Consider the following 13,697-nt stretch of genomic DNA (forward strand, 5'->3'; position numbering starts at 1 on the left):
CACGGCTTCCCTCCAGCCAGTGCTGACACGCCTGAGTGCTGCCTTTGGCCACGCACTGTGCTGACAAGCCCTTTCCAGGGGTTTTATCTGATCCTGCGAAGTAGACGTCACTATTGTGTCTATTCTGCAGATGAGGAAACAGAAATTGGAAAAGAAGTAACTCATCCAAGGATCCACATCTAGAAAGTGGAAGAGCCAGGATTCGAGCCTGAGATATCTGGCCATGGAGGCCGCCCCCTTAACCTTGCCTGCCGTGCCCAGGCCCTGCCCTTAGGAACACGCGTGCGTGCGGGATAGACAGGCAGCCCACACCCTCTCGCCCTGTCTCGCCACACCAGAAGTAGCGGTTTGCGGTGTTTACCTGCTCTTTGATTTTTTTTTTCTTTCCCCTTTTCTCCTCAGGCTGCTTCTGTTCTTGACGTCAGATACGCATCTGCTTCATGAGAAACTCTGGTAGCTTTGAGCACTTGGTATGGACGACTGTGTTATCCAGGATATCAGGTATTACAAGACATCACCTAGCCATCTGCATCACATCTCTGTGGACAAGCAGCTATTACCAAAAAAGGCATACACTTCCAGTCCTGTGCTCCATCTGCCTTAATTCTGTGCTCGTTCCTCCATGTGGCGCCACTTCCCAGAGAGCCCCTTTGCATCTCTCACACTCTGCCTCAGTGCTGGGGAGTCTTCGTGGCCTGCACGCCTCCTGTGACTCTGGGGACCCCTCCCCAGTCGAAGCTCCTGAGCCCCACCAATGGCAGCTCTGCCCAGTCAGCAGCTTCTTCAAACAGGTAGTCCACTTGGAAGGCACGACTCTGTTCCTGCATGGCCTGCAACTTCTACTTTGTGCATAATGTAATTTTCAGAGTGACTGTGACCCTGTTGGCCTTTTAGAAAGTTTCTCTTGGTCTTTTCTGAGGCAGCCACCTAAGTGATATCATGCTTCTTTGGAAATCACAGTATACTGGCAGACTGCATTATAACCTCCATTGTGCCAAACATCCTGAGACAGCTCACATTTCCCCAAACGTTGGGTGTAATTATGGTTTGTAAATTTATCTGGCTTAAATCTCGCCCTTCTCCCTTCCCAAGTGGTAGAAAGCTCATTCACAGCAACTGTCCTTGGACGCTAGCTTAAAGGGAACGTGGACCTCAACACTTTCTGCCTTCAGCTTTCAGCATTGTAATCCCAGGACGGGAGCCAACCCTGTCTTTTTGGATCCCCCCACCCCACCATCCAACTCCAAGAGATGCGGTCCATACCACTGTACCTGGTGCTTGTGCATTGGAATTGGTGCCTTCTCCTTTTGGCAACCATGTTATCAACCCTTTTTCTGTTTTAGTGTCTTATTTCTTCTTTAAAGTTTATTGCTTGCCAAAGATAACATCACTGAGATTAGGAGACAGGGGAGAAATTGCTGCAGATTCTGACAGAGTGCAGATTTTAAATGTCAGGTTAGCTCAATAAAGGGTATTAGAATAGCTGGTGAGGGTTTTATAAAAGCTACACATTGTGTGTTCCCCGTTCTGTTGGTATGCCTGGCCTTCTACATCTCACTCCATACAGCTTTTTTTGTCCTTCGTATACTGACGTGATCATATAAACACCATTCTTTCTCTTTTAATATTATAGTACAGGACAGAGAAGTGATCAGTTTATCGGCTCTAGTAAGACCAAGACGAAAAGAAACCATGTACAAAGTGGTCTGTAATGCCTTTTGGTTGGACTGGGAACAAGTAAATGTTTCTAATAAATGTTCTGAGATTTCCAGAATCACTTATTCTCGTACCAGACTCTGGACCCGCTGCGGGGCTGAGGGATAGACTGTCAGACTGCGTTCTCGCATAACCTGTGTCCCGCCCACGGTCAGTCCAGCCTGCACTAAATATGTTGAAGGAGCTTTTGTTGTTGTTGTTTTGCATCATTTAAATATTTTTCCTGCTTTCAATACCAAAAAGAAAAAAAATGCAGATGCTTTAAGGCACAAACAGAATTCTTAAGAATTTAAAATATGCAATTAAAATTTGATGTGTTTTGACTCCCAAGCACCTTGCCCCCCCCCCCCACTTTTTTTAAAGTCAGCTGATTGTCTCTTTAGGAAGAACGTCAGCTAGAAACCTAGACTGTTTGGATTTGTATGTTTTTAGAAATCTGGAGAAAGGTCATTCACAAGGGGAGTAAAATGGGACTTTCCCGACTTTTGTCATCTTGTCCCTTCACAGGGAGTCTGTGGGTCTGGTAAGAGCGTGTGAAGAACGGCATCTGAGGAGGCCAGAGGGCAGTCACAGCTCGCTGCTCCTACCTAGACGGGGTAGCCTAGTAACACTAGTCATGAGGTAGGGTTTGTTTGGGCTCGTATCCTAAGCCTGCTGTGTGATTGGAAAATGGCAGGTAAACCATGGAGAGGAGGTGGCAAAAGTTTTGCACATCGCTTAAAGGGGACACTAGGCAAGAAGCGAGGCCGTAGGTTCTCTTTGCTTCTCAAGGCCCCCTTCCTCTTTATGGAAGCAGCAGGCAGTTTGCTGCAGTGGGTCTCGTTCTGCCAGTAGATCTGTTCCTCTGCGTGCCCGGGCAGTTCTCCTTCTGGCAAGGCGTGAAAGCCCCACGCTGGTTCCTAGGGAGCGGGGCAGGCAGCGCGGCAGGGGCGCCGGGCCCCTGGGTGTGTTCTGCACCAGCCCCTCCTGTGCTCGCCCAGTGCTGAGGAATCACTGCTCCAGTACCCGAGGCCGCCACAGCAGCCCGGCTCTGGCTTTCTCCACCAGAAGGGGGCGTCGTCGTTGTCATTGGCCGGAAGGAAGAAAGATGGCTGTCTTTGCCTGACTCCCTCGTTGTAGTTTCAAGCATAACGTAGCACTGTGTTTTAAACTGTTTCATTACACTGTCTTTGCAATGATGTTGTAAATGCAAGAAATCACTTAGCTTTAAAAGCTGAGTGATTGATCTTATTTATGTGAAGCCCCTTTTTTAACATATCAAGACTTCGGTGCATCAGCAGGTCGTGTTTGGATGTATAAGGGTCCACGGTGACAGCTGCTGCGGATGTAATGTTCACTTAAGCTTTGTCTTCTTAAGAATTGATCCATGTGAATGTCATAATTATATATATATTTTTGTGGAAAATTTCTCCTAAGTATAAGTTATTGTGCAAAATATAGTACCATTGAAGCAAATGATAGTTTAACTTTTAGTTTAGAAATCCTAAAAGATATAAATTGTACTGCATATGCATTAAAAGTTTGTTCTATTTAATTTTATGTAGGTGTGTAAAGTGTTAGGTAAAAATTGTTTTCACTTATCCATTTAAACACCTTGTTACTTGAATACTGTGCTGACTGGTCTGAACCAGCGATCGACCCTGTAACGTAGCTGTTTTCACCAGGAGGCCGCGCCTCGGTTGTGCTCGGCCGGGTGCTGGGGCTGCGGGGCCGGCAGTTAGTGCAACACGCCCACCGCGTGGTCTGGGGCTGCTTGTGCCCACCAGGACACCAGTTCCTCAGAATGGGTTTTGATAGTTTTTAACCTATACAGCCCTTCGATGGTCACCAACCTCTCTAATCAAAAAATGAAAATGAAAAAATTGTTGCGTTTTACAAGCTTACTGTGGTGGACTAATTAAGCAGTTGTTTCCTGTGTATAAAAGTTCCCTCAGACACCACACACCACTAAGTGTGCTCACTGTCACTTTAAATTTCAACTATGCCCTATTTTTGTCTTTCTAAATATCAGATGTACTATTGGTATAATTGCATACCAAAAATAAGCCAAACAGTGCATTACACTAACTGGATCCCTGCTTAAACGGAGCAAAGGAAAGACGGAGCCAACTCAGACGAGAGCCTCGTTTCCTCTCTCGTCCAGCCTGTGTCTAAGCCCAGTGACCCAGGATCCAAGCTTTCAGTATCGAGTGAAACTTGGCTTCACGTTGACTCAAGGTAGTTAGCTAATCTGAATCTAGTGATCTTGTGCAATGCTCAAAAACAGATTCTCTCTCCGCCCCTCCCTGGGTCCCTGCAGCTTTCCCTCTTACACTAAAGCACAATTGCGGCCATGTTACAATTCAGAAGAAGGAAGGTCAGTAGAGTCTATGCATGTCGTGTGATAATGAGTGTTTACAGTCACCTTCTCCGAAAACTAAAATTTTTACTGGAGTGGATAGTATTCCATTACGTAGACCTATCAACTTTGCTAAGTGCTTTTTAGATTGCTTAAAAATTTTTCAAGATTTTAAAAGATGTATAAGGTTAAGTTTGCAAATATAATGGAAATGCTGTATATCTTTTGAAGTGATAAAATCCATGTTGGAATTTTAAAGAAAATACGTTGTAATAATGCTGTTGTAAGTAATATTTTAATGTCTCTTTTTGCCTGTTTTCTATATCAGCACACTCATTGTGGTGAATGTTCATAGCATTATAATTGCTTAGCCATTGAATGATAACATTTGTTAGTGGAGATCGAAAAATTTATTTGTGAAATTCTGCAGAATTCATTTTTCTATTTCTAATATTTGCTGAAGTTAAATAAAAAATTTTCAAGCCATTGATGTAATAAAATATGAGACAAAACCATTTTCTGCACCCTCCCCTTTCCATCAAAGCAGTGCTCCGCGCTAATGCGTAGTGGGGTTTGCTTTGGGCCTTGGGGTTTCAGAGCGTAGACGCCCCCCAGAGCTACACCCTTGGAAGCAGCCACGCGTGCCTTCTGTGTTTAGCCTTCGGCTCTCCTTGAACTGCATTTTTTTTTTTTTTTTTTTTTAATTTTAATGTACGATGAACTTACAGTTGGGACCAAGTTGAGGTACATGAATTCATAAAAGTTGGCAGCTCTTGAGGGCTTACATTTTAAGGTTCAGTGAGAGGACATTTTTTTCCCCATTAGTGGTTTTTCTCTTTTCAGCGTGACCAGGCTTGACACCTGGATGCTGGCCTCTGCACGGCCCTGGACCGCGGCGGCGAAGAGGCGGACGACTGCCTTGTCGCCTCTGGTCTGCCGAGAGTGGACACAGCTCTGACCTCAGCACCGAGTGGTATGAAGAACACTCGGAGCCCCCACTGTCACCTCTGCCCTGTCCCCTTTCGTAGCCAGAGTGTAGCATCTGGCTGGAGAACTGCCAGGAGAACCTGCCTTCCGAATCCGGCGTTGCTTCGGGCAGCGTTTAAGATACGGGATGGGGTCCCTCTCTGTGTGGGACTCGGCAGAGGGTAGAAGGGGCTTCGCAGGACACCTGTGAGCGTTCCTCCCGCAGTCACCACGCTCGGCGTCCCGGCAGAGGTCTCCGTGGCTGGCACCTGAGGGCAGCAGCCAGGAGGGGCGGACAGGGGCTCAGAGGCGCCCCGCGTGCCCCGTGGAGGTGCCCCGTGGTACCGAAAGCACCCTGGGCTGCGCGGCCAGGAGGTGGGAGGAGGGAAACGGAGAGTGCGGGCGCAGGGGGAGCCGAGGAGGGTCACGGCTGCGGGAAGGAGGTGGCCCCCTGTCAACAGTGCGGGGCGCCTGCCAGGATGGGGCCGAACGGCCGCTTGGGCTCGGCCTCCGCCGCCTCCGAAGAGCGCCCAGCACTGAGGGAAGGACGCGGGGCGGGCGGGCGGTGCCGAGCGGAGGGCTCCCAAAGGCGGGCCTCAGGCAGCGGGAGAGCGCTGGGGCCCGACCCCGACGGGGCCTGAGGAAGCCCGGCCGGCCGCGTCTCGCGCCCCCCGGCCCCTGCTCTCAGCCCCGCAGGCGCAGCTGCCCGCTCTCGGGGCCGGGAGGCGCTGGGGCAGCCCCCGCGGGCCACCGTGGTGCCCGACTGAAGACGGCCCCTGTCCCTTCTCGTCCCCGCTCCCGTTCCTGGGATCACGTTCAGAAGCAGGCCCTCCTCGTGGGCGCTGCTTTCCCGCGCCCTCGGGGCCAAGGACACGCGGAGGCGGCAGGAGTGTCCCGGGCCGCAGAGCTGCCGGGGCCAGGCCTGGAGGGCGCCGGGCAGCCTGGACGTCGGGAGGCGCGGGGCCCAGCTCCCCGGGCGCGCTGAGGGCCAGCCTGCCGCTGCCGGCGCCCGTCGCCCCGCTCCGAAGCTGTGGCCCCGGGGACGCGCCGCGCGGCCCGGTCTCCGTCCTCGTCGGCGGTTCAGAGCCCGCTTGCTCCCCGCCGCAGCTGCGTCATGAGGGCCCTCCCGCCGGAAGCCTCCCGGGGCGGCCGCCCAGGTTCGCGGCGCCGACGCACGCGCGGGCCTCCCCGCCTCGGCTCCCCTGCCCCGGGCCGTGCGTCCCCCGCCGGGGCCTGACCGCGCTCGCAGCGGGCCCGCGCCGTGTCCGTCCGTGCCTCGCAGGGACCCGGCCGGGACGTCCCCGCCCCTCCTCCTCGCGAGTTCTCCGCGTCTGCACGGCTGCGCGTCTGGTCACCCGCCTCTGAGTCCCCCTCGCGCCTCCCGCCGTTGCTCCTGCGGCGACAGCGCGAGCCCTTCGTGGGCCGCCCGGCTCGGCCGACACTCCTCGTCCGCAGCCGTCGTCAGGCCGTGTGCGGCTTCGAACAGAAACCCAGCCCGGCGTGCGCGTGCTGCGGGGCCTTCCCGCTCCGGGACTGTGCGCGCTCGGCCGGCTGCGGGGCCTCCCCTGCTGCCCGGGCTGCCCCCACGCCCGCCTCTGCACTTCCCTCTTCGCGGGGCTCTTAAGAAATGGCTTAAAACGTCTCTGACTCTTGGAGGTCGCCGAGCGCTGCAGGGGCTGGACCCCGCCACAGGCTGCCGCCCGCCCCGCTCCGCGCAGCCTCCACGCACAGGCAAACGGCCGTCCTGTGCCCGCCTCGTGTCGCCCGACACACCAACACCTCCCTCTTTCCACGCGTCCTGCCCCTGGAGGCTCCGTGGTCGTCGGTCCGGCCCTCCGGGTAGGACTCCGATGATTTCCCTGTCCTGTGGTCAGGTGCGGGCAGTCACCCTGTGTGGGGCGCCGACTGGGGGTGACCGTCTGCCTTCGCCACCCGCCGGCCCCGCTGTAGGACAGATTCCTAGGGCGGGAGCTTCTGGGTCAGAGCACCTGCTGACGCTCACACCTGCCACAGACCTGACGTCCTGGCAGCTTCTCCGCGCGCTGCTGTCGCCCCTGCGTCCTGGCCGCACCGTGGGAGCCAAGCACGGGCTGTGAGGTGCTCGCTACGCCCTTCGGGGCGCTGGGTGGTCCAAGGTCCCGGCCTCTCGCTTGCCTTGGGCCCAAGGAGAAGCTCCGCTGAGGGGTCTGCTCAGGGTGCTTCATCGACTGGAAATAAATGTGGCAACAATTAAGTCTTATATGGTGGATAATCATGTGTAGCAAATTATTTGTGGTTTTTAGTAATAATTGCTTTATTTATTGAAGATTGCCTTGCTGCTCAAGGACAAACTATGCTTTCTTTGATTTAATGCCCACAGCCACCTTCGGGTAGAGACCACATCCCTGTTTTACAGGCGAGACCGGGACTGCCAGAAGAACGCCGAGCCCGAGCTGCACGACCCCGAGGCCGCAGCCGGGCCCCACTCCACCTGCGGCCTCTGTTCAGACTCCAGGATGCTGGCTCCCGTCCTCGCTCCGCGCTGGCATGTCGCCATCTCAGTCACTCCCTCAGCCCCGAAGGCCCGGCTCCTCACCTGTGAAGCCAGGGTGACACCCTTTAAAGGGCGGTGAGAGGAGCCGAGGTCGGTGCAGAAACACTTGCGGCTCGCCCGGCTGATTGGTGGAAGAGACACCGGATCCATGGCCGGTGCTGTCATTCTGTCAAGACCGGTCTCAGTGGTAGGGCCACTGCTGGCCCCTCCTGTGGGGCAGGGCAAGGCCGGAGCGGCTCGAGACCCGTGTCCTGCACACACAACTCTCTTCTCTCCATAGATTCCCGCCTCCAGTCCTTGCCCAGGCCAGTGATCACCACGTGGTTTTGGTGGCATACTCTGGCCACGCATCTGCTTGTGTGTTCACCTGCAACTCACACGCACGCAGTTCTCGCAACTAGCATGGTCCAAATTAGTAAAACCCACCAGTTCTACACCCACTATTCTAGGCGGCCGACCGTCCCTGGCCAGACTGTTCCGAGGCGTGGGCCGACTGCTGTCACACAGGTGGGCCCCCACTTTGGAGAGGAGGGGACTGAGGCCAGAGAGGTGAAGTGACGTCTGCAGGTCACTCAGCTAGTAAGTGGTGGGTGGCCCTGAGACAGAGCTCCTCACGAGGCCCCGCTGCCGTGGCTGCCGCTAAGTGGACCGAGCTGGGGCCAAGGGGCCTGGGCTGTGGCCCAACTGAAGAGGCCCGACCTGAGCCTCCCTGCCGCCCCCAAGTTGGTCCTGGATTACAGGCCCAAGCGCCACTGCTGGGATGTCCCTTCCAGCCGGCTGCCTCCTGCCGAGGCCTGGCTGCGGGCGCGCACCCTTCCTGCAGACGCCCGATGCCGTAGGCACGGCCCCACTGCCCTGCTCGGGGCACAACGCCTGCCCCCAGATGGCCGTGGTGCCCCGTGCTGACGACCCCGCATCCGGTCCTCCTCCTCCGCCACGACCTTCCTGGTCCTTCCTTCCCCTGTGGCCCTGGGCAGTCCAAGAGGACTTGCTGCCCCTCGCCACCTTGTCCTTTTCCAGGCCCTTCCTCAGCAGAGTGACCCCTGCTGGTCTGCAGCCCTGGGATACTGAGCCCGGTCAGCCTCCCCGGCGGAGCTCGGACACGACTGGGCCTTGGTCTGGCCCTGACCCCGACGGCCCCGACGGCGCCTGCTCAGGGAACACAGCCAGCGACGGCCGCGGAGTGCCCGCGCCTCGGGAGGCCACTTCCCCTAACCCCGGGCCTGCTCCGCGACTCGCCTAGGTCAGCGGAACCTCAGCAAGCGTGCCGGGAGCGCCAGGGACGGCCTCCCCCTGCTGCCAACTGCTCTGCCGTGGAGAAGCTTGGGACAACTGTGGGACAACCATGTGGACACAAGGGACCCGGCGGACCTGTGAGTGAGGCCCGGAACCCCGGGGGAGCGGCCAGGACGAACCCAGCCCAAACCACTGTCCCCCAGCACAGCGGGCATGTGCAGTGACTGGCTCTAGGCCACTGATTGGGGAGTGGTTTGGCACCCGCAGGAGATACTGAGCCGTGGGGAGGGCGGGGGGGGCGGGGGAGGGTGGCGGGCAGGGGCATTTGAGAAGGTTCAGGCTGCAGAACAGGCCGGGCTTTTGGTGCCTGGGGTGCTGCTCGGATCCCAGCTCTGAGAGGCAGGGTCACGGGTGGAAGCTGCAGGCTGCTGAGACCCCGGAGCCAGGGCCCAGCCCACAATGGACTGAGCATGTTTATTGTGGGGAGGCGGCAGGCTTTCTTGCAGTCGCTCTCAATAGCCTTCCAGGCTAGTAAGTCTGGGTCCTGCTGGGTCCGCCTTCTTCATTAAGGGGATTCAGGATGGAAATGCTTTCCCTACTGCCCTGTCCCCTCATTCCTTCCACCCACATTCTCCTTGCCTTCCTGCTCTAGCCTGTGTGTGCCTGGAGCATCTTTTTCCAGCTTTGAAGCCAAACCATGCCTGGCTAGAAACTGGGCTTGGATCCTGTCCCCGAATCACTGTGACCTTAGGCAAGCTTTAATCCCTCCACATTCTCTTCCCCCCCAACCAGGAAGAGGGGGGCATTCCCTCCTTCTTTGGGTGACGTGGTAGGGAGGTGGCCACCCAGCTCCCTCCCTGACTAAAGGACAGATATTTCCCCTGCTAACCTGGGTTGGATTGCAGGACAGAATGAGGCTGGGGAATGTCCCAGTCTTTCTGGGAGCAGCCAGTAGGACTGATGTCCCTACAGGCCTGTTCAAGCAAAGTGCCAAGGCCAGCATGCTCTACACAGCCCTTAGGCACCCTTGGGACCCAGTAGCAGGATGGGGAGTGGAGCTGGGGCTGCCTTAGAGGCAGCCAGCCTGGAGCCTCTGGCCCAGGCCCTGCTCTGCTGCGTAGGGTCGGGGAGTCATTCAGTTGCTGGGATTCGTGGTCAAAGGAAATGGTGCCTTGGGTTCATTTGGTTGTTAGCAGGTATTTACTGCGGCCCTGGCAGAGCGACTGAGCAAGACAGGTGAGGTCCCTGTCCTCAAGGAGCACACTGTTGGGGCGACCAGGAAGTAGGAACATCCACAAAGCCAAGATAACCACAGGCTTTCTGTGATTAGATTAGTTGGCTGGGCTGCAACGGACCAGAGCGTCACCACTGGCCTTGTCCCATCTTGGCCCGGAGTCTCCTTCCCTGTGGGGCGTCCAGGAAGGCCTTGTCACCAGCTTTGGTTTGACTTCAGGAGATGGAGCCCATCCTGCCGGGAGCATAATCCATCCACGAGCCGAGGTTTAGTACTTAACAGGTTTAGCTGCTGAATGGGTCCCAGGCTCTCAGCAGCAGGAAGGCAGCCCTGGATATGAGGCACGAAGGCAAAGGTAGGCAGGCCCCCGGCCAGTGCAGCATGACCTAGGCTAGGATATGGACCTGCCCTTCCTTACATCCCCACCTCCGAGCCCAGCTTGTGGTCTCTGAATGCCATTTCCCCATAAAAGGAACCAGAGATCTTTGGAGAAGTGGCTGGTTTCAGATATGGCAAGAAGTATACAAGGGACTGCCCAAAAAAGCACCCAGAAAATAATGGGGTTGTATCTAGAGGACATGAAAGCCAACACAAAATGCCTCCCATTGGCCTAACATGGACCAGTTTGCCATCAAAAGCATAATGACTGATTGAAACGCAGCCAACAGAAGAATCCAAAAGTTCATAATGATAATACCCAGTGATCACGCCTGGATACTAGAGGATATCACGTGTATTCAACTTTCCTATCCACACTTTTCAGTACACTCCAGTCACCAAGAGCAAATGTTCCTTACAGAATTCCAGCTAATACATGCAGAAGGACATGAAAATAACTAATTGGCAGCCTACTATGAAATCACAGACCTAATCACAGATCATCATTGGCTGCTAAAACCATCAAGTAGGTTGGTAGAGAACCTGGTAACGGATCAGGCTGAACCGGAACCTACCAGCAATTTCAACAGTCCTCAGAGAGGACTGTGGGAGATGGCAGAGTAGAAATAGCAGGGATCTGTTTCCACCTAGACAACAATTATACCAACAGAATCTGCCTGACATCATTATTCTGGAAATCTGGAGCCTACTGAAGCCTTGCAACTTCCTGGGAAGGTCTTGGACAATAAATGATGATGGCAGTCCATCAGTTTCAGCTCACGGCATTTTAGCAGATACCCAGCCCCATGGCAGGCAGCCATGTGCCTGTCCCTGGAGCCACCTGTGGGAGCAAGAATCCTCTCCTCCAAATATCCTGATCTGTGTTCTGACCATGGAGGTGCAGACACAGAGGCAGGAGGGCATGATTGCTGCAGGCCCCTCATCCTCGATGGAAGCAACCTCCAGGGGACTTAAGGGGCCAACACCTTTTACCCACCCCCTACCCCCATTTTCCTCTTTTTCCCCTCTGGGATCCAGACATTGAAGACTAGGACATTCAAAAGCAACTGCATCTATGGAGGAAATTAGAAAGTCACTGCACCTGCCCAGGGAAAGATGCAGGCTCAGGAAATGTCCAAGGAAGGCTTAAGATTATACCTCAGGCCGATCCCTGGCATGGAGTAGCCTACAACAATAAAAACAAAACAACAACAGTGGCAAAGGTTGAGGAAGGCGAAGATCTAATCACCAGAGTTACCATATTATTAGATTCAAATGTCCAGTTTTCAACAACGACAAAAACACAAGGCATACAAAGAAATGGTCCATTCAAAGGAACACATAAGCCAATGGAAACCGTTCCCGAGGAAGACCAGATGGCAGACCTACCAGACAAAGAGTTTAAAACAACTGTCTTAAAAATGCTCAGGGAGGGGTGCCTGGGTGGCTCAGTCGGTAAAGCGTCTGCCTTCAGGTCAGGTCATGATACCAGGGTCCTGGGATGGAGCCCCGCGTCGGGCTCCCTGCACGGCGGGAAGCCTGCTTCTCCCTCTCCCACTCCCCCCTGCTTGTGTTCCCTCTCTCGCTATGTCTCTGTCAAATGGATTAAAAAAAAAAAAAAAAAAAAAAAGATGCTCAGGGAACTAAAGGAGAATGAGGAAAAAGTCAAGAAAACAATGTATTAATTAAATGGAAATCACAATAAAGAGATAAAAAACTTAAAAGGAAACCAAAAAAAATCCAAAGCTGAAAGTACAATACTGGAAACGAGTAATTTACTGGAGGGATTCAATAGCAGATTAAACAGGCAGAAGAATCAGCAAATTTAAAGATCGGATCATTGAAATGATCAAGTCTGAGGTCAGAAAAAATAAAGACTGATGAAAAGTGAACAGAACCTAAGGGACCACCAGATAAACCAAGGTACAGACTGTGGGAGTCTCAGGAAGAAAAGAGGGCAGTGAGAGATTATTTGAGGAAATAACAGCCAAAGGTTTCCCAAGTTTTATGAGAGATACAAATATAAACACCCAGGAAGCTCAACGAACCCCAAGTAAGATGAACTCAGACACTCACCAAGACACATTACAACTAAACTGTCCAAAGCCAAACCAAAGAGAGTCTTGAAAGCAACAAGAGAGAAGCAAGTCACCACATATGGGGGACCCTCATAAGATAATGAGCAGCTTCTTCTCAGAAACACTGGAGGCCAGAAGGCATGGGGCCAATATATCAAAGGGCTAAAAGAATCCTACATCTAGCAAAACCATCCTTCAAAAGTGAAGGAGAAATTAAGATAAGATAACCAAAAGCTGAGGGAGTCTGTCACCACTGGACCTTCCCTGCAGGAAATCCTCAAGGGACCCCTGCAGGTCAGAATGAAAAGATACTGGACAGTAAGTGGAAGCTCTCCGAAGAAATTGAGACCTCAGTAAAAGTAAATACGTGGGCAATTATACAAGCTACTATTATTGTGACAGTGGTTTGTAACCCCACTTTTTGTTTTCTACATGATTTAAGAAACTGACATTTAAAATTAAAAGCTAGTATTATCTCACTTTGTAACTCCATTTTTTTCTAAATAATTTAGAAGACTAATGCATTAAAAGAAAAACAATTACTAGCTTAAGCTGTTGGACACTCACATATAAAGTTGTAATTGTGACACTGAGAACTGAAAGAGGTAGGGACAGCTGTAAAGGAGCAGTTTTTGTATGTTATCGAAGCTAAGTTGGTATAAATTCAGATTAGGGTTTTATCACGTTGGGATGTTAAATAGAATCCTCATGGTAACCACAAAGAGAACAGTGACAGAATATATACTAAGAAATGAGAGGGGAGTATATTCCACCACAAAAAAAAATCAAGTAAATGCCAAAGAATACAGCAATTCAGGAAATGAAGGGCAAAAACCTAGAAGAAATATAGAAAACAACAAGATGACTGAAGTCCTTCCTTAGCAGTATTTAAATGGAAATGGATTAAACTCTCCAATCAAAAGACAGAGATTGGCAGGATAGATTTTTTTTTTTTTTTTTAAGATTTATTTATTTATTTTGAGACAGACAGTGTGTGAGCCCGCATACCTGCATGCACATGGGGGCTGGGACAGAGGGAGAGAATCTTCAAGCAGACTCCCTGCTGAGCATGGAGCCCAACTCGGGGCTCAGTCCTACCACCCATGAGATCATGACCTGAGGGGAAACCAAGAGTCAGACACTTAACCAACTGAGCTATCCAGGTGCCCCTGGCAGAATGGATTTTTAAAAAATGATGCACTAAATGCTGTCTATAAG

General features: G+C 52.8%; 1 protein-coding gene across 1 annotated transcript in view; it reads left to right on the forward strand.

Annotated features, from left to right (window-relative positions):
- RCOR1 (REST corepressor 1) overlaps positions 1 to 4,540 on the forward strand; it is a 115,031-nt gene extending 110,491 nt beyond the window's left edge. The window contains exon 12 of the mRNA XM_078054246.1: positions 403 to 4,540. Within this exon, the coding sequence (XP_077910372.1) occupies positions 403 to 444 (42 nt within the window). The 3' untranslated portion in view covers positions 445 to 4,540. The remainder of the gene's footprint in view (positions 1 to 402) is intronic.
- Positions 4,541 to 13,697: the final 9,157 nt, after the last annotated feature.

The sequence above is a fragment of the Halichoerus grypus genome, chromosome 8 (assembly GCF_964656455.1).
Source record: "Halichoerus grypus chromosome 8, mHalGry1.hap1.1, whole genome shotgun sequence".
In the NCBI taxonomy this organism is placed as follows: Eukaryota; Metazoa; Chordata; class Mammalia; order Carnivora; family Phocidae; genus Halichoerus; species Halichoerus grypus.